The sequence below is a fragment of the Rhinoderma darwinii genome, chromosome 1 (assembly GCF_050947455.1).
Source record: "Rhinoderma darwinii isolate aRhiDar2 chromosome 1, aRhiDar2.hap1, whole genome shotgun sequence".
NCBI lineage: Eukaryota > Metazoa > Chordata > Amphibia > Anura > Rhinodermatidae > Rhinoderma > Rhinoderma darwinii.
The window spans coordinates 213,962,007-213,981,839 of record NC_134687.1 but is presented as its reverse complement, the minus strand read 5'-3'; the positions used below and the strand labels follow the sequence as shown (position 1 = coordinate 213,981,839).

The 19,833-nt window shown below is 45.0% G+C and overlaps 1 protein-coding gene across 1 annotated transcript in view; it reads right to left on the bottom strand.

Moving 5' to 3' along the window:
* PAQR3 (progestin and adipoQ receptor family member 3) overlaps positions 1 to 14,808 on the bottom strand; it is a 33,605-nt gene extending 18,797 nt beyond the window's left edge. Inside the window, exons 1-4 of the mRNA XM_075861417.1 lie at positions 14,717 to 14,808; positions 13,980 to 14,188; positions 9,412 to 9,574; positions 903 to 1,058 (exon numbers count right to left, since the gene is read on the bottom strand). Coding sequence (XP_075717532.1) covers positions 903 to 1,058; positions 9,412 to 9,574; positions 13,980 to 14,164 — 504 coding nt within the window. The 5' untranslated portion in view covers positions 14,165 to 14,188; positions 14,717 to 14,808. The remainder of the gene's footprint in view (positions 1 to 902; positions 1,059 to 9,411; positions 9,575 to 13,979; positions 14,189 to 14,716) is intronic.
* Between the last annotated feature and the right edge of the window lie 5,025 nt (positions 14,809 to 19,833).

Sequence of the window (19,833 nt, the reverse complement as noted above, 5' to 3'; positions counted from 1 at the left end):
TACCGCGACATTGACAACACAAGCATACGTTCTGTGATACAAATTACACAGTTAAAAGCTACAGAAGAAAAAAAAAAAAAAAACTACCGTATACTAAGCTGAAGAGACTGCATGCACTATTATGGGGAGGAAGAGGGGGGGGGGAAGGGGGTGTTAACTGCTGAGTATTTTAGTTTGTTTTTTTTTATATCAATTTTTTTTGGGGGGGGGGAATGATATTGACAGGATAAAATTAAAAAAGGACTCTAATTAGAGAACGTAAAGTACATTACTCATATGGCATGTCAAGATACAACAGAACAAAATGCTTCACCGAGATGGAGGATGCCATGGAAAAGCCACACACATTTTTAACCTGTACTGCTTGGTACATGAAAAATTCATAGCATGCTTTAGCTCAAAATACGCCAAACATCTTGTTTCCCAAGTTTTACAGGATACAAGTGTGAGGATTATGTAGTAAATCATGCCACGTCCCATATATAATCTGCTCACAATCCAGTGACAGCCCACTGACCCACTCAGTTCCCCAATTACAGAATATAGTTAATGAACCCCAAATGAGTCAGTTGGCAATTGCCTCCCTGCCATAAAGGGCTCTTTCTGAAGTACCGCTGTGTAAGCCCTCACGCTGCAGATGCAGTTGGCAAAGCGTGTTCAAACAGGACACACAGAAGGCATGAGTTCAAATGTCCCTTCACTCATTATTTTTAATATGGAAATTCACTCATGAAAATTATGTGGACTTCAGCTCCCAACAGTGCTCATTAGCAAGATAAATAAGACTCAAGGTCTGGAGAATACAAACTAAAACCTTGCCTGAGGCACTGGAAACCAATGTGATGGCTTCATTGATTTAAGCCAGGATCAAGTATGAAAACGGAGAATGAATGATTACTTACATTGTTACAGTAGAAAGCATAAAACACCCCAGAGACATAGCAACCCAAGATGCCAATGGAAATGCCCGCGTAATCCAGCGCCATCCATCGCCGGCTGGTTTTCTCTGAGCGGTGACAACAAAAGAGGTGATATCCCACCGAGCATAACATGCACACCTACAAAATAAAGATGTACATTGAATTCATGCTGCCAAAAACACAAACCATGGAATCGGCTTAAACCTGGGTTTAGAATATTGCTTTTATACAAAACATCTTCATGTCATTGCTGTACAGTTATGAAGAAATCTAAGGTAATATTCTGTAATGCCAGATTATTACTACAAGCAGCATACCATCAGAGCTTTGAACAGACTGCTAAAAGTACACTATATGGACAAAAGTATTGGGACACCTACACATTACACATTCAGGAGATTTTATGACATCCCATTCTAAATCCATAGGCATTCATATGAAGTTGTCCCCACTTTGCAGCTAAAAATCTTTTCACTCTTCTGGGAAGACTTTCTACAAGATTTTGGTGTGTCAGTGGGAATTTTTGCCCTATCAGCCGTTATAGTATTTGGGAGCTCAGACACGGATGTTGGTGGAGAGGGCCTGGCTCGCAATCTCCGTATTTCCATTCTAGTTCACACTATATGTGTTTGATGGGATTGAGGTCAGGACTCTGCGGGCAGGTCAAGTTCTTCCTCACCAAACCATGACTTTATGGACCTTGCTTTGTTCACTGGGGCACAGTGATGCTGGAACAGAAAAGGACCTTCCCCAAACTGTTCCCACAAAGTTAGAAGCATACAATTGTCCAAAATGTCTTGGTATGCTGAAGCATTAAGATTTCCCTCCACTGGAACTAAGGGGCCTAGGCCAACCCCTAAAAACAACCCCATAGAATTACCCCTCCTCCACCAAACTTTAGAGTTGGCACAATGCAGTCAGGCAGGTAACGTTCTCCAGGCATTCGCTAAACCCAGACTCATTCATCAGACTGCCAGATAGAGAACTCCACAGAACAAGTTTCCGCTGCTCCAGAGTCCAGTGGCAGCGTGCTTTACACCTCTACACCAGACGCTTGGCATTGTGATGTAAGATTTGCATGCATCTGCTCAGCCATGAAGCCCCCAGCACACATTTGTGTGGAAATTAAAACTTTAAAAAAGTTTGAAACTCTGCAGTAATTGATTCAGCAGCGCGTTGGCGACTTTTATGCACTATGAGCCTCGGCACTCGGCGACCTCATTCTGTAACTTTACGTGATATGCCACTTTGTTGCGGAGCTGCTCTGAATCCTTAACGCTTCCACTTTACAGTAATACCACTCTCGGATTGTGAAATTTCTTCCCTATATGTTCCACCAACGGACTTGTTGCAATGGTGGCATCCTATTACAGTAACACGCTGGAATTCAGCGAGATCTTTAAGAACATTTGTGATAGAATGGGTTGTGCTACACACGGACTGCATAGCTAGGTTAAACACCTGAATTTAATGATTAAGAGGTGTCCCCTAATTCAATTATCTCTATAACGTATGGGACTAATTTTTTACAATACGGTTACATTTACCCCTTTCCAACACTTGACGCACAGTTACATTATACTCTGGAAGGGCTCATGGGCTAAGCCCACTCCATACTAAGCAGTATGTTACCGCAGACATCTCACTGTAATGGCAGTTTAACCACTTAGATGCTGTAGTCAATACTGTAGTCAACACTGACCGCGGCTTCTAAGCAGTTCGAGGGAGAGGACTCCCACGACAGCCCATCGGCAACTCTATGACGTGATCATGGGGTGCTGATGGTTGTCAAAGCAGCCAGGGGCCTAATAAAGGCCAAAAGGCAGGGGTGAATTGGAGCCGGTAAATAGCACAATACACTGCAGAGTATGTTCTGCAAGCGATTGAACGATTGTGAGTTCAAGTCCCCTATGGGGACGAATAAAAAAAAAAATAATTAGTACTTACCGGTAATTTGGTTTCTATTAAACACCCCTATTAAACACCCCCATGACAGCACATCGGAGGTTGAATCTCCACCCCTAACAGGGACAGGAACACACAAAAGGTTAAATAGCCCCTCCCCACCTCAGTGAATTTCAAACACCTGAATGGCATAGTATCCAACATATCTATTACTCCATAGACATATTGGTGAAGTGAATATACACATTGGGAGGGTAATAAGGGTAAGAACAGTGAGGTCATGGAGGGTTTAATAGAAACCGAATTACCGATAAGTACTAATTCTATTTTCTCAAATACACCCTCCATGACAGCACATCGAAGAGTACCAAATAAATACTACTAGGGAGGGATTACAGTTCTCAGGACTTTCCTACCGAAGGAAAGATCACTGCTGTGAGAAAGATCTTATCTATAATGTTTCACGAACATACGGATAGAGGACCAAGTGGCCGCTTTACCAATCTGTTCCATTGAGGAGTTAGCCCTTATTCACACGACAGGGTTTCCCGGCCGGGTGACGGCTGTTCATAAATCGTCCGTCACCCGGCTGCAGTAGGAACAATAGACCCCTAATGGGGCTATTCACACGACCGATTTTTTGACGGCCTGGGAAACCTGGCCGTCAAAAAATGGGACATGCCCTATTTTCGGCCGTTTACCCGGCCGCCCGGCTCCCATAGAAGTCTATGGGGCCGGGTAATACACGGCCATCACCCGAATGTGTCCCGAGTGATGGCCGTGTATTCCGTCGCTCACGCTCTCTCTCCTCCTCCTCACAGTGCAGGTTTTTTTTTTGCTCCCTGTAGGAGTCGGAAACCCCAAACCCCGGCCGGGGATTGGGGATTCCGCTACAGGAGAAGTGAGTGACTACACTGTCCATATATGGACATTGAAGTCAGTGACTTCTCCTGGAAGGGGGGCATCACCTGCAGGGGGCTGTGGGGGGCATCACCTGCAGGGGGCTGTGGGGGGCATCACCTGCAGGGGGCTGTGGGGGGCATCACCTGCAGGGGGCTGTGGGGGGCATCACCTGCAGGGGGCTGTGGGGGGCATCACCTGCAGGGGGCTGTGGGGGGCATCACCTGCAGGGGGCTGTGGGTGGCATCACCTGCAGGGGGCTGTGGGTGGCATCACCTGCAGGGGGCTGTGGGTGGCATCACCTGCAGGGGGCTGTGGGTGGCATCACCTGCAGGGGGCTGTGGGTGGCATCACCTGCAGGGGGCTGTGGGTGGCATCACCTGCAGGGGGCTGTGGGTGGCATCACCTGCAGGGGGCTGTGGGTGGCATCACCTGCAGGGGGCTGTGGGTGGCATCACCTGCAGGGGGCTGTGTGTGGCATCACCTGCAGGGGGCTGTGTGTGGCATCACCTGCAGGGGGCTGTGTGTGGCATCACCTGCAGGGGGCTGTGTGTGGCATCACCTGCAGGGGGCTGTGTGTGGCATCACCTGCAGGGGGCTGTGTGTGGCATCACCTACAGGGGGCTGTGTGTGGCAACAAATTTAAATTAAATTCATCCGATTTTAAAACGGACAGGGATGCAAAACGGGTCAAAATCGGCCGTTAAAAACAGCAACACTCCCGGAACGGATGCAAAACGGATGCAAACCGGCCGGGAAAAACGGCCGATTTTATCGGCCGACACTCGGACCCTGTCGTGTGAACGAGGCCTTACATTTTTCAGCCCAAGATGTTGACTGCGCTATTGATTCCGTCGTTAAACCGGAAACCTGCCGGAATGGTGACGAACGGAAACCATTAGCGATGTTTCCATCACCATTGATATCAATAGTGACTAAAACGGAAGCTGTGCTTTCACTTTTCATTGCTGGGTTCACCCGACGGAAACCTCAGACGGAACCCCGGAACGGAAAGTGAACGGTGAGGTGAACAGGCCCTATTTCAGTTTATAATGTGGGGGCATATGTAATCTGTGCGGAGTACATTAGGGCATAATAAGGGGGTATAATAATGGGGTAAATAAATAATAATCCACAGATATTTGGCCAGTGTCGCACTGATGAATGGCACCCAATCCTATCCGCTTTTGGAACACTCTGCACATTTTGCATCACCATATTCTGAGAGCCAGAACTTCTTTATTTTTTCACGACCGGAGCTGTGTGAGGGCTTATTTGTTGTGGGACAATCAGTAGTCTTCACTGGTAGCATTTTGGGGTACATGCGATTTTTTATCACTTTTTATTCCATTTTTTGGCAAGCAAGGTGACCAAGAACCAGCAATTCTGACAATGTTTTTTATTCTTTTTTTACGGCGTTCACCCTGGGCTATAAACGACCATTTTACTTTATTCTGCGGGTCGGTACAATTACGGCAATGCCATATGTAAATAGTTTTTTTTTATGTTTTGCAGCGTTTGTGCAATAAAATCACTTATTTATAAAATAAAAATTTTCAAAAAAGCTGTATAAGGGTTTATTCAGACGAACGTATAATACGTCCGTGATACACGCGTGGAATTCACGCGCGTCGCACGGACCTATGGTACTGAATGGGGCCGTTCAGACTGTCAGTGAATTTCATGCAGCATATGAGCGCTGCGTAAAACTCACGACATGCCCTATATTTGGCAGTGTTTCTGGGTTGTTGCAAATCGCGGTCGGCACACAGAAGCACTTCCGGGTGCCACGCAGGATTCGCGCTACAGTAGTTAAATGAATTAATGAAAACAGAAAAGCACCACGTGCTTTTCGGTTTACAAACAATGATGCCGGCTGCTCGAAAATCACGCAGCCGCGCACCATATGCTGACGACACATGGATCTTTTGCGCGCACAAAACGCAGCGTTTTTTTGCGCGTGGAAAATGCACACGCTCGTGTGAATCCGGCCTATGGGCTTGTTTTTTGCGGGACGTGTTGTCGTTTTTATTGTTACTATTTTGGCGTACATACGACTTTTCGATCACTTTTTATTGTATATTTTAAGAGGGGTGGTGACCAAAAACAAATTGTGATTCTAGCATTGTTTTTTTACGGTGTTCATTGTCCGGGAAAAATATTATAGATTTATAGTTTGGGTCGTTACGAACGCGGTGATACCAAATATGTGTATTTTTTTTTAATTTAAATTTAACGTGTTAAGGCCCCATGCACACGACCATAAAAACTCCCGTAATTGCGGGCCGATAGACTTCTATTGGCCACGGGTACCTCCCCGTATGCTTACGGGAAGGTGCCCGTGCCGTTGAAAAAAATAGAACATGTCTTATTTCAGGCCGTAATTACGGCACGGGCAGCCCATAGAAGTCTATGGGGCTCCCGTAATTACGGGTGACTACGTGTGTGCACCCGTAATTACGGTAGCGTTGCTAGGTGACCTCAATAAATAGTCACGGTCCAGGGTGCTGAAAGAGTTAAACGATCGGCAGTAACTGTTTCAGCACCCTGGACAGTGGCTACCGATCAGAATATAGATAAAGCTGTAAAAAAACAAAAACAAAAAAAAACACGTTCATACTTACCCAGAACTCCCTGCTTCTTCCTCCAGTCCTGCCTCCTGGGATGACGTTACAGCCCATGTGACCGCTGCAGCCAATCACAGGTCAAGCACAGGCTGTCGTCATCCAGGGAGGTCGAACTGGATGGCAGGTGAGGGACGCGTCACCAAGACAACGGCCGGGTAAGTATGAATTTCTTTTACTTTTATTAAAGGGCTGTCCCTTCTCTCTATCCTGCACTGACAGAGAGAAGGGCAGCAAAAAACGTGCCCGTAAATAGTGGTGCAATATGTGTGACCAAGGACCCGTATTTACGCCAGTATTTACGGGTGGACAAAAATACGGTCGTGTGCATGAGGCCTGACAAGAATTATAGGCAAAAAAAAAAAATGTTTGTTTGTGTAACAACTTATTTTGACACTAGGCTGTGTTTACACTGAGTTTTTTTGCAGGAGGAAAATTCTTCCTCAAAATTCCGTTTGGGATTTTGAAGCAGATTTTTTCATTCCTGCACGTCGTTCACCGCGATTTTTGCAGCGTTTTTCGCTCGCGCCCATTGAGTGCTATGGGCAAAAAACTACGCTCTCTGCCTCTCATTGATGTCAATGGGATGTCAGAGGCGTAAACGCGCGAATATAGGACATGTCCCTTCTTTTCTCCCGCGAGGCGGTGTTACTGCTCGCGGGAGAAAATCGCCCCCACCTCCCATTGAAATGGGAGGCATTTTCGGCCGGTTTTTGCGGAGTGGTTTCCGCGCCAAAAAGCTTGTCAAAATACTCTGTGTGAACAGGGCCTTAAACCTTTTTATTATCTTTTTTTTACTTGTCCCACTAGGGGACATTTAGACTTGCAGCTCTGATTGCTGCTAGAACACATTACACTACCTACGTAGTGTAATGTGTTCTGTCATTGTGACGTGACATTCAGTCACGCCATCTTGAGGATCAGGTACGGTGGGGGGGGTCTAATAGGGGGTGCTGGCCCTTATATTGACCATTTCGCTCTTCTCTCACAGAATATATTCTGTGAGAGAAGAGAACTAACCACTGCTGTTTTTCGGTGAATAACGGCGGTCACGTGACCAGACAAAACGGTCCTCGGTCTGTGCTCCGAGGCCTCAGCTACCTCCGTAGCGGAGTACACAGAGTTCAAGCGCCTCCCGGGTGCGCTTACGCCAGAGCACCGCCGTACTTGCATAAGTATCGTTAATGGCCGCCATGAATAGGCGTTAATATATGCGTGATGGCAGTCCCATCACCTTTGGCTGTTTATCTACACACAATTATTAAAGGGGTTTTACCATCAGAGACATTTATGACATTTTAGATATTCTGTGGATATGTCAGATAGATGCGGGTCCCACACCTCTCTCTAGAACACGGGCTGATAGCGTCCTTAGTTACAATGGATAGGTGCAATACACTGATCAGACGAATCGCATGAGCTTTTCCGCAGGTTTAGGATAAATATGTGACCGGTATGACCTCTCTCTTTGTTGCTCTTTCTTCTTCCCTGTGATTTACATACGCCTGTTGGATGTTTTGGTTGATACATGCGCAATATGTCCCTATTGACGGATATAGACTGCAGCGGTATGGTGAGCTGGAATCCCTCCCCTAGACGTGTATAGTATCTTACCATCACTTTGGATCTGTTTATTTTTATGTTTTGTAAATTCTTATGCACTATGTTTAGGTGTTTTTATATCACTTCGGAATGAATTTTGTATACGCACACACCTGTTGAATAATGAACCTATACGAGTTCTACGGTGATTGGATTAATTATAGAATGGGATTTTATGCACCTGTGTATTTAAGGGGATGTTTTTAGACACTTTGTTAGGCTTGAGAAAGACCCTTCGCGTGCTATGGGTCGAAACGTTGCTTGTCTGATGCTTTGACGATAAATTAACCATTTAAATTTACTCCTCGAGATGTCTGATGCGGTCTATACCTTTATTTCTTGATGATTGCAACATATCAGATTTGATTTATCTGATTTTGATAGCGTGTCACCATCTTGGACTCCGGACCTGTGATGCTTCACAACCTTTTTTTTTGGACTATCCTGTGTGGATGTCATAAATGTCTCGGATGGGAAAACCCCTTTAAGCCAGATGAATTACCCAGATACTTCGGCTGTTCATCTAATGCCACCAGCAGACCCTCTATACCAGGGGTCGACAACCTATGGCACGTGTACCACAGCTGGCACGTTTGTGCTCTCCAGCCTTAACCTAGCCCAACGCCACCCCCTTGGATTGACTGATGGCTCTAGCACAAGCCGATGTCACGGGTTTCTTCAGGGCCAGGGAATGTACAGCGCTTGTGCGAGATTTCACTAAAGAAATCAGTTACAACAGTGCACGCTCAAGCCATCAATCAAGCTAAGAGGGCGGCAATTAGCCTAGATTTAGATGCCAGTCTCATGTACCCAGTGCAATTCTATGAACGCTGACTATAGCGCCTAATACAACATGTCCCTTTACCAGTCATAAGCCATGCATGGAACAACAAGTGAGCTGGTCTCTGAGCGGCTGTAATTTTCTTTATACATATCTGTGTGAGCAGATCTTCCCACACGTGAATTCCATCGTCAGCCCATCACGAAGCAGGCTTACTGCAGACCCCCTGCGAGGCCTGTGTTCAGCTCAGTCACATCGTATGCACCACAGAGGGGTCATCTACGCAAAGAAAGTCAAGGACAAGGCTCACACGGAAATGTACGCTTAATTAACGGATTTATATGTTAAGGTCACATGTATAGCAACAGTTTGTGTTATATGACTTTGTTATGTGGCATGGCACACTGAGTACTTTATATTTGATTTCGATATTTTTTTTTTTTTAAATTGGTACATCGTACAAAAAAACATTTGCCGACCCCTGCCCTGTACACGGATAAACTTTGCTTCACCAAACAGTAAGAATATCATATAATTTAAGTCCCAAATGGTTCACTGATATGTACTGTGCTATATTATATGGTGTTTTTGTGTATTGTTTTCGATTTAAAAGACATTTATAAAACCAATGAATATGAAATTGAAAAAGCAAGAAACTTCAAAGACGATATGTGCTTACCTGGAAACAGAACAGGCAAATGGAACAGATTACAAAGTCTTCCCTGGAAGCATTCACTGATGGCAAAATGGACATCATGTCATAGATACCAAGACTGAAGAAAAGCACGAAACCCAGTAAATGGCTCCAAATGTTGACAGTCTCATTGGATAAAATGAACAGGCTGCAGGAGAATCAAAATGTTACAATCTCTTAGATACATCTGCAAAACACAAAACTATCCATTGTAAACTATCCATTGTATCAGTATTCTCACCATTTTGGCTAATCCTGTATTGTACTGCAAAAGTCACATATTACGTTGCAATTAACAGGCTTTGGAAAAAAAAAAAGAGGGAAATTTATCAAAATCATTGTCCATAGCAGCGCTGTGCTTGTGCATGGATGGCACGGGCACAGTAGCTGCAATCAGAAGGAACACTGATCAATGCCATTAAACCCCTTAGATGCCACGGTCAAGGACAACCACGGCATTGAAGTGGCTATAGAGAGAGAGAACCCCCTCCGTCACCCCATCGGTGACCCACAACGCAATTGGAGGGGTTGCCATGACAACCGGGGCCTGACAAACGCCCCAGATCTGCCTTGGCTATATGCCAAAGGCACGGCCTAATAGATTGGCTGTCAGTTTTACACGGACATGCAAATAATGCTTTGATATACAGAGCACACTATAGCATTATAGAAGAGATCAGAAGATGGCATTTTCCCTAGTGGGACTAAGAAGATAGTTAAAGAGGCTCTGTCACCAGATTTTGCAACCACTATCTCCTATTGCAGCAGATCGGCGCTGCAATGTAGATAACAGTAACGTTTTTTTTTTTTTTTTTTTTTAAACGAACATTTTTGCCCAAGTTATGAGCAATTTTATATTTATGCAAATGAGCCTTTCTAATGGACAACTGGGCGTGTATTGTGTTTGTAACATCTGGGCGTGTTTACTTGTTTTAGTAGCTGGGCGTTGTGAATAGAAGTGTTTGTCAGCATCATATGTCAGCATCATACACTTCTATTCACAACGCCCAGCTAGTAAAACAAGTAAACACGCCCAGATGTTACAAACACAAGACACGCCCAGTTGGAAATAAGAGAAAACACGCCCAGTTGTCCATTAGAAAGGCTCATTTGCATAAATATAAAATTGCTCATAAAAATGATTGTTTTTTAAAAAAATAAAAAAACTTTACTGTTATCTACATTACAGCGCCGATCACATGCAATAGGAGATAGGGATTTGATAATCTGGTGACAGAGCCCCTTTAACCCCTTAATGACGAAGCCATTTTTTACGTTTTTCCATCGTCGCATTCCAAGAGCTATAACCTTTTTATTTTTGCGTCGACATAGCTGTATAAGGTCTTGTTTTTTGCGGGACAAGTTGTACTTTTTAATAGCACCATTTTGGGGGACATATTTATTGATTAACTTTAACTTTTTTTGGGGGGGGGGGGGGGGGGAAATAGAAAAAAACCTGAAATTTCGCCACTCTTTCGCGTCTTAAATCTACGCCGTTTACCGTGTGATATAAATAACACAATAACTTAATTCAGCGGGTTGTTACGATTGCAACGATACCAAATTTGTATCGTTTTTGCATGTTTTACTACTTTTACTTTTTACACAGTAAAAACGCTTTTTTTTCAAAATTATTTGTTTTTGTGTCTCCATGTTTGAAGAGCCGTAACGTTTTTATTTTTTCGCCGATGCAGTTGTGTGAGGGCTTTTTTTTTTTGCAGGAAGACTTGTAGTTTTTATTGGTACCATTTTTGAGTAGATGCGACTTTTTGATCACTTTTTATCACTTTTTTTTAAGTCAGGATTCACAGAAAACAGCAATTTTTCCATAGTTTTTTATAAAAAAATTTTACCACGTTCATCGTGCGGGTTAAATAATGTAATAAATTTATAGTTGGGGTCGTTACGGACGCGGCAATACCAAATATGTGTAACTTTTTTACTTTATTTTGTTTTTTTAATAGTAAAGCATTTTGTAAGGGGAAAAGCTGGGTTTTTCAATTTTTTTTCAAATTTTTTTTTTTAATTAACTTTATTAAACTTTTTTTTTACTAGTCCCACTAGGGGACTTTAATATGCGATTCTCCGATCGCTATTGTAATACACTGCAAAACTTTTGTATTGCAGTGTATTATGCCTGTCCGTTTAAAACGGACAGACATCTGCTAGGTCATGCCTCCGGTATGATCTAGCAGGCATTTGCTCCAGGCAGACCTGGGGGCCTTTGTTAGGCCCCCGGCTGCCATTGGAGACACAGACACTCGGCGATCGTATCGCATCTGAGGGGTTGAACAGGTGAGATCGATACTAATATCGATCCCACCCGGCAGAGCAGGGACGCTCCCAGCCCTCAGCTGCCTCTAGCAGCTGAGAGCAGGGAGATTTGACAGCTCCCTGCTCGGTTTACTTTATCCTGATGCCGCGACGTAAAAAAGGCGTATGCATCAGAATAAAGCCCGTTAGTGGCCGCCATTAAAAGGCATATTGGCGGTCACTAACGGGTTAAAGTTTAACAAATAAAATAAAAAAGTATGAAACTGCAGTTTTCCACAGCAGACACTGCGGCCGAAAAATTGCGCCGCAATTTGGTGCGGTTTTTCCGCTGTAATTCCCTGTGGCACCTAGGGCGGAAAAGCTGCGTGCTTTTACGCAGCGTATCTGCCCTGTGTGAACATAGCCTACAAGTGAATTTTTTGCTGAATATTTAGATTTTTTCGTGACTGTCGTGTTTTGGCAACCTGCGGGTCGCAACGTTGTCACATTCAATTTATATTGCTCGACACAGCGATCTTCGGTCGTTCGACCTGTGTTGCAGCCAAAGTCACCGTGTATCGCCAGCCTAAAGGCTATGTTCACCTGGGCAACTAGATTTAGTTTATTGTCCCAAAGCATATAAAATGAAGCGACTTTGCAAACAGTAGTCATTAAAACCTTCCTATCACTTTCTGCCTACAACTCCAAAGCAGACCAATGCATGGTAAGAGACCAACTCTGTGTAGTCTGATCCTGCAGTTATACTCCCATCTTTTCCGTTTTTATTAACCTACATTCAGTAGGTTAGCAATAAGTAGGGGACAGATGGACAGTTTACCTACATGGTTACCATGGAGATGCACGGGATTGCATAGGACACACAATATAGAACTTTTTTTTTCAAGATTATTTGCCAAGTTGCTTAATTTTTCATTGTAGATGCATAGCCGTATTCTTTACAGCAGTATCAACGAGGTCTGGAACTAATGATGTTAAGTGGCATCACTAGCCATCCTCAGATAAACCTGTTCTCTTACACTTTATTTACAGATTCTGTGAACGGCGTGGTTTTTGAAGCAAATTTGCCACAAAAATGACTAAAATTTTACTGCACTTTAAAAAAAAAAAAATCAAAAATCATAGTAATAACTATAGCCATGGCAAACGACACAACAAACATGTGAATACAGGCTAAGGGCTTTTCCACACGTAACGGAATTGCTGAATATTTACCATCCTGCATTGAATACAGTAGCAGCAAAGTGGACAAATATCATCCGCACGATGCCTAACAAGATCCATGCAGAAATTCACCTGCGGTGCGTAATTTTTATTCCGCCGCATGTCAATTATTACTGCGATAGATTTCCTGTTTTTCCCTATGGAAATGAGGAACAACAATTCCACAGCAAAGTACTGCGCAATTTCTTACAGGGGGTGGAAATGACATTACAGGAAGAAGTAATATCATCACACAGCCCTTGGAGGAAAAAAAAAAAAACACATGAAATGGTGCGGATTTTCCACAGCAGATTGTCCGCTAAGGGTATGTTCACACGCTGAGAGGCAGTTACGTGTGAAAAGACAGACTGTTAACAGCTGCCTCGTTTCACACGTAAATGCTCCTCCTCGTAATTTGCGAGCCGTCTGAGACGCTCGTAAACCTTGAGCCATGCTTCATTGATTTCAATGAAGAACGGCTCAAATTACGTGGCAAAGAAGTGTCCTGCACTTCTTTGCCGAGGCAGTAAATTTACGAGTCGTCGTTTGACAGCTGTCAAACGACGACGCGTAAATTACAGGTCGTCTGCACAGTACGTCGGCAAACCCATTCAAATGAATGGGCAGATGTTTGCCGACGTATTGCAGCCCTATTTTCAGACGTAAAACGAGGCATAATACGCCTCGTATACGTCTGAAATTTGGCCGTGTGAACATACCCTAATTGATGCATAAATGCTGCGGAAATCCATTACGTGTGGACAAGCCCTAACTCTGCTGTGTCAGCTGACTACACGCGTCTCACTTGCACGGTTAGTGTAAGAGCTGCTTATCTTGGCTCCAGCAGTACAACAGACATGACTGTCATTAACCCTCCAACTAGTGCAGTAATAGAATGGAGTTTCAACATGGGCAGGGTTCACAATGACTTCCAGGGGCTAATGGGAAAACGGCAATATTCCAGGATTACATGGACAGACATTACAAAAATGAAAAACAAAAAACACATCATCAATAGTGGGTAACCACTTTATGCCAAAGTAAAGGCTCCGCCATAACAAGTAACACATACATCTCACCTCTTCAGACACAAGCGGGATGGAAGATAAGCTCGGTAGCCATCAGTAATATAAGGATTGTCTTTAAGGAAGACAGGGATCTGCTCATAGGTATAAAGTCGGATTCCCCTGGGGAGCAGCACAGGCCAGTACTGGTAGCTGCCCAGCTCTATGTAATGGGCACTCTTAAGTAATTTCTGATGCATGATGGGAGAGTTTCAACACCAATCCTAAAGAATAGAAGAAGAATCACATACATCAGCAGCAAGTCAACTTTTCCATCAGTTCTGGTAGTTTGTTACAGTGTGTCAGTGTAGTTAAAATGTATTATACAGTGATTTCACTTCATTAGCATAAAGCTGGGAGGCCCCTTTAAGATTTATTTACCAAAATGAAGGAACCTTCCTAGTGGCTTCCTACATAGAGAGTTTCACCGTGTGCGCCACATTCAGTACATGGCACAGACAACACACAGTCCTGAGAGGTGTCCCTCTAATGCGGGCTTATTCCTAGTGCATTGTATATATAGTCACCTGCTATACAAACAACATGAAACATGCCTCAGTCCAGAGCAAAGTTCATTGCGGGCGTTATGTGAGGACATGACAGAAACAGAGCGGTAGATGCGTGTCACAGTAACAGCAGCAGCCATTCTCCGGGGTGACAGGGCGCGCACGGCTCGTTATACGTACAGTTAAGTGGGCGGCGAAAGGGTGTGCACGGTGCCACCCGCATTCAGTACCGGGCTCTCCACTCACCCACACGTCTCTCCCTCTCCTCTGCTCCCTGCTTATTCCACATAGAACGCTAGACCAGCTCCGTGCAGCGTACGTGAACAGTCAGCTGCATCCGTGACGTCATCACGCCCTGCCCGCTCTGAGTGGCGGTGCGCTGTTAAAGTGATAGTACACAGCCGCTAGATATGCTGGGAGATTGATAACTTCATAGAAGTAACGTGGCGGGCGGTCATATTGTGTGTATGTGTTAATAGCGCAAATGGATTTCTGTCACCATTCATCACTGTTCCAGTGCAGACCCCAAGACTGATGTTATAAAAATGAACAGGGCAGGTACATAACCAGAGGCGTAGCAAAAGGCTCATGGGCACTGGTGCAAGAATTCAGCTTGGGCCCACTCCCCAACACCACCAGACCCCTGCGCACGCCTATGCCCAGCCGCCTTGCCGACAGACCCCATAAATGCCTCCACAGTATAATGCACCGCACAGCTGCCCCCAACAGTGTAATGCCCCCATAGCTGCCCCCAACAGTGTAATGCCCCCATAGCTGCCCCATACACTATAATGCCCCATACACTATAATGCCCCCCATAGCTGTCCCATACAGTATAATGTCCCCTCAGCAGCTGCCATATGATCCACCTCCCTCCCATACCCAGTATAATACCCCCATATGTAGGTACCTAATAGAAAAATAATAACAATTACTTACCTGTTCCCACGACGGGTGGTGAATCCTTCTCCGGTCTGTTCTGTGAGTGACTCGGAGCAGACAGGCGCGATGACGTCACTACATCGCGCCTGCCTGCGCCAAGCCGCTCGCGGCACAGTGAATGCTGGAGCAAGGCTCCAGCATTGAACTGAACTGTATTTGCGTCCTGAGTACGCAAATACAGTTGGAAGCGCGACCAGCGCTGCGTGGCAACGGGGGCCCCCCAGGCTCAGGGGCCCAGTTGAAACTGCGACCGTTGCGAGCCCTATAGCTACGCCACTGTACGTAACCCTCTATAGGCTAGGGCTACATAGATACTTTGGCTCCACTAGGGACCAATGTCGCAGAGCCGGCTGAGATTACCGGAGACAATAGCGCAGCATGCTGCCCTATTGTCTCCAGTAAAATCAGGGACAGCCCGACGGAACCCATTAAAGCCAATGGGTTCCCCCGGCCGCGTTCGATGTGCAACTGAGCCATTGCTTCCATTATTCCCTTGTTCTGCTCCTCTGAAGGAGTGAATTTACAGTCAGTGGTCGGGAAGCGGTTAAGAGCATTAGGCTACATTCACACAACAGTGAAAAATGGCCGTATGGTGGCTGTTTTTTTAACGTCCGTCACACGGCTGTTTTCAGAACAATGAAGTTCTATCGTTGTATTCACACAGCCATTTTTTTTTCTATATTTGGCTATTTTCATGGCCCGACGGCCCCCATAGAAGTCAATGGATCATTTTTCAACAACCGTTTTTCAGAAATAAATCCTTGTGACAGCCGTTAAAACTGATCCTACACTACTTTAAGCCCCTGACAAAACCGGCATCTCAAAGCCCCTAACGTCATCACAAACTCTATGGTCGGGAACTCCTGTCTTGGGAAAGTCCTTGATGTCACTGTCCATTTATGGACAGTGACGTCAGGGGCTCCTCCAGGAGCGGAATCCCTGGCCAGAGCATCGGTAACGCTCTGGCCGGGGATTCCACTCCTAGAGGGAGCCCCTGACGTCACTGTTCATATATGGACAATGACATCAGGGGCTTCCACCAGAAGCAGAATGCCCAGCCAGAGCATTTCCGACACTCTGGCTGGGGTTTCTGGGATCTCAAAGACCCCAACTGAAACTGTCCATATATGCAAAGTGACGTCAGGGGCTCCCTCTAGGAATAACCGTCCAGAGGGCTGGCAATGCTCTGGTCGGGGATTCTGTTCCTGGAAGAGCCCCTAACGTAACTGTCCATATATGGACAGTGACGTCAGGGGCTCCCTCTGTTGCCGGGGCTCTGCCCGGGGATTCCGCTCCTGGAGGGAGCTTCTGATGTCACTGTCTAAATATGGCCATGTGAGCCCCAATATCGCTATCTACAGGGAGGGCTATCTACAGGGTGGGGTGTGTGTGGCGATATCTACAGGGGGTGTGCCGCTATCTACAGGGTGGATGTGTGGCACAATTATCAGGGGGAGGTGTGGCACTATCTACATGGGCATTGTGTGGCACTATGTGGGCACTTGCACTTTATATGTGGGAACTATCTACAGTGGGCACCGTGGCACTATCTACCGGGGCAATGCAGCACTATCTACATGGGCACTGGTGTTTTTAGGGGGTTGGGGCAATAAACCCTGACAAACTAAATCCATCCATTTTTTTAACGGCCATAAAAAATGGATGACAAATGGCTATTAAAACGGTCAGACGGACTTGAAATGGATGAAAATTTGTAGATACAATGATCCAAAATGGCAATGAAAAACTGTATGAATATAGCCTTAGGCCGGATTCACACGAGCGTGTGCGTTTTGCGCACACAAAAAAAACGTTTTGCGTGCGCAAAAGGCACTTAACAGCTCCGTGTGTCAGCCCCGTATGATGTGCGGCTGCGTGATTTTCGCGCAGTCGCCATCATTATGACACTCCGTTTGGATGTTTGTAAACAGAAAAGCACGTGGTGCTTTTCTGTTTTCATTCACAGTTTTACAGCTGTTGCGCGAATCACGCGCGTCCCACGGAACTGCTTCCGTGGGGAATGCGTGATTTTCACACACCCATTGACTTCAATGGGTGCGTGATGCGCGAAATACGCACAAAGAACGGACATGTCGTGAGTTTTTCACATCGGACTCACGCTGCGTAAAAATCACGCAACTGTCTGCACGGCCCCATAGACTAATATAGGTTCGTGCGACGCGCGTGAAAATCACACGCGTTGCACGGACGTATATCCCGTTCGTCTGAATAAGCCCTTAGGCCATTTTTTTAACGGCCGTCACACGACCATTTTCAGAATGATATGGTTCTATGAGTGTATTCACATGGCCGTTTTTTTAGCGGCCCGTAAATACTGGCCGGCAAAAAATAGGAAATGTCCTATTTTTGGCCTTTTTTTTTTACTGCCAGATGGCTCCCATAGAAGTCAATGGATCAGTTTTTACCGGCCGTTTTTTAGGAAACAATCCTTGTAACGGACGTTAAAAACTGATCTTGGCCGAGGACTTCCCGCACACGGCGCTACTTTGAGCGCTGAGCCCGGGGAAGCCCTTGACATTACTGTCCATATAACGACAGTGAAGTCAGAGCTTTCATCAATGGAATCCCTGCATCGCAAGATCTCTGGCCGGAGACTTTAGTCTTGTAAATAGCATCCCCCTGCCTGAAGATAGTAAAACCACCCCCATCCCTCGTAGATAGCGCCACTGTAGCTCCCTGTAGGAGCGGAATCCCCGGTGGCCAGACCCCACTCTGGCAGGGGATTCCGCTCCTGGAGAAACCCCCGGCGTCACTATCCATATATGAATTATTGGAAGCCAGACAATTGAATGGAAGTAAAGAAATTACCTTTCCTTCCATTTGTTATTAGTAAAATTGTGGTGATCCGGTGCTATGGTTCCGTCAAAACGACGGAACCCTTGCGCAACTGAGACAAACGGAAATCATTAGCACCGGATCCATCACCATTAAAATCAATGGTGATGGAAACGGAAACCTTTGGTTTCCGTTTGTGTCAGTCAGGGTCCCGTTCCGACGGAAAGCTCCAACGGAATGTCGGAACGGGACCCTGGCGCAGATGTGAACGAAGCCAAAGGTAGGAAGACATAGGCCAATTTTCGGACAATCAGTGGAAAGGTGTCATTAGTTCAATAACGGAGGTATCTCTCATCACATAGAATCTCATTTTGGTATGTGATACATAGGTTGCATTTGACAATTATTAGGTTGGAGAGGAATCCAACAGGAGACGGAATAAACAAATGGGGATCCAAAATACACAAGATCATCGAGCTAAAAAAATGGGACAGTTTCCTTTTTTAGGAATACCGACAGACAAAATGGATACAGAAACAAACCAACGAGACGGGGCGGAAGGAGACACAACAGATGGCGTAAAATCCAAGAACCACCGTACCAAGCAAAATGCGTCAAGGACACCGAGTCTGAGGAGCAAGGACAGAACATAGTGGTAAATATCTCCATTAACCCCTTCCCGCTCAACTCAGTACTATTACGTCGTGCTGAGCGCATCGTTCGCGCTCAGCTCAGTAATAGTACTAACCTGTGTTAACACAGCGCCATCTTTCCCCGGCGCGTGTTTGAGCTGTGATACCTGCTGTTTCCGACAGCAGGTTATCACAGCTCAGTGTGCAGGGACCGATTGCGGAGGCATGCCACCGACGGAAGCCTAGTGGTTCCTGACAAAGTCAGGACCCACTATGCTTGCTGTCAGTGAGTAGCTGACAGCTCTAATACACTGCACTACGCATGTAGTGCAGTGTATTAGAATAGCGATCAGGGCCTCCTTCCCTCAAGTCCCCTAGTGGAACAAAGTAATAAACAAAAAAATAAAAAAAAAGTTGTGTAAAAATAACAAAATAACAGTTTTAAAAGTGATAAAAGTAAAAATCCCGCTTTTTCCCTAATCAGTCCTTTATTATTAATAAAAATAAATAAATAAACAAATAAACTATACAAAATTGGTATCGCCGCGTCCGTAACGGCCTGAACTACAAAATGATTTCATTATTTATCCCACGCGGTGAATGCCATAAAAGAAAATAATAATAAACCGTACCAGAATCAGAATTGTTTGGTCACTTCACCTCCCAAAAAATGGAATAAAAAGAGATCAAAAAGTCGCATGTACCTAAAAATGGTTCTGATCGAAACTACAATTCGTTAGTCCTCGCACGGCTTTCTTGATGGAAAAATAAAAAAGTTATGGCTCTTAGAATAAGGTAACACAAAAAGTTAATGTTTTTTTACAAAAAGTAAACATATGGTATCGCCGTAATCGTATCGCCCCGCAGAATAAAGTGAACATGTCATTTATAGTGCACAGGGTGAACGCTGTAAAAAAAATGTAATAAAAAACAATAGTAGAATTGCTGTTTTTTAGTCACCACGCATCTTAAAAATAGAATAAAAACTGATCA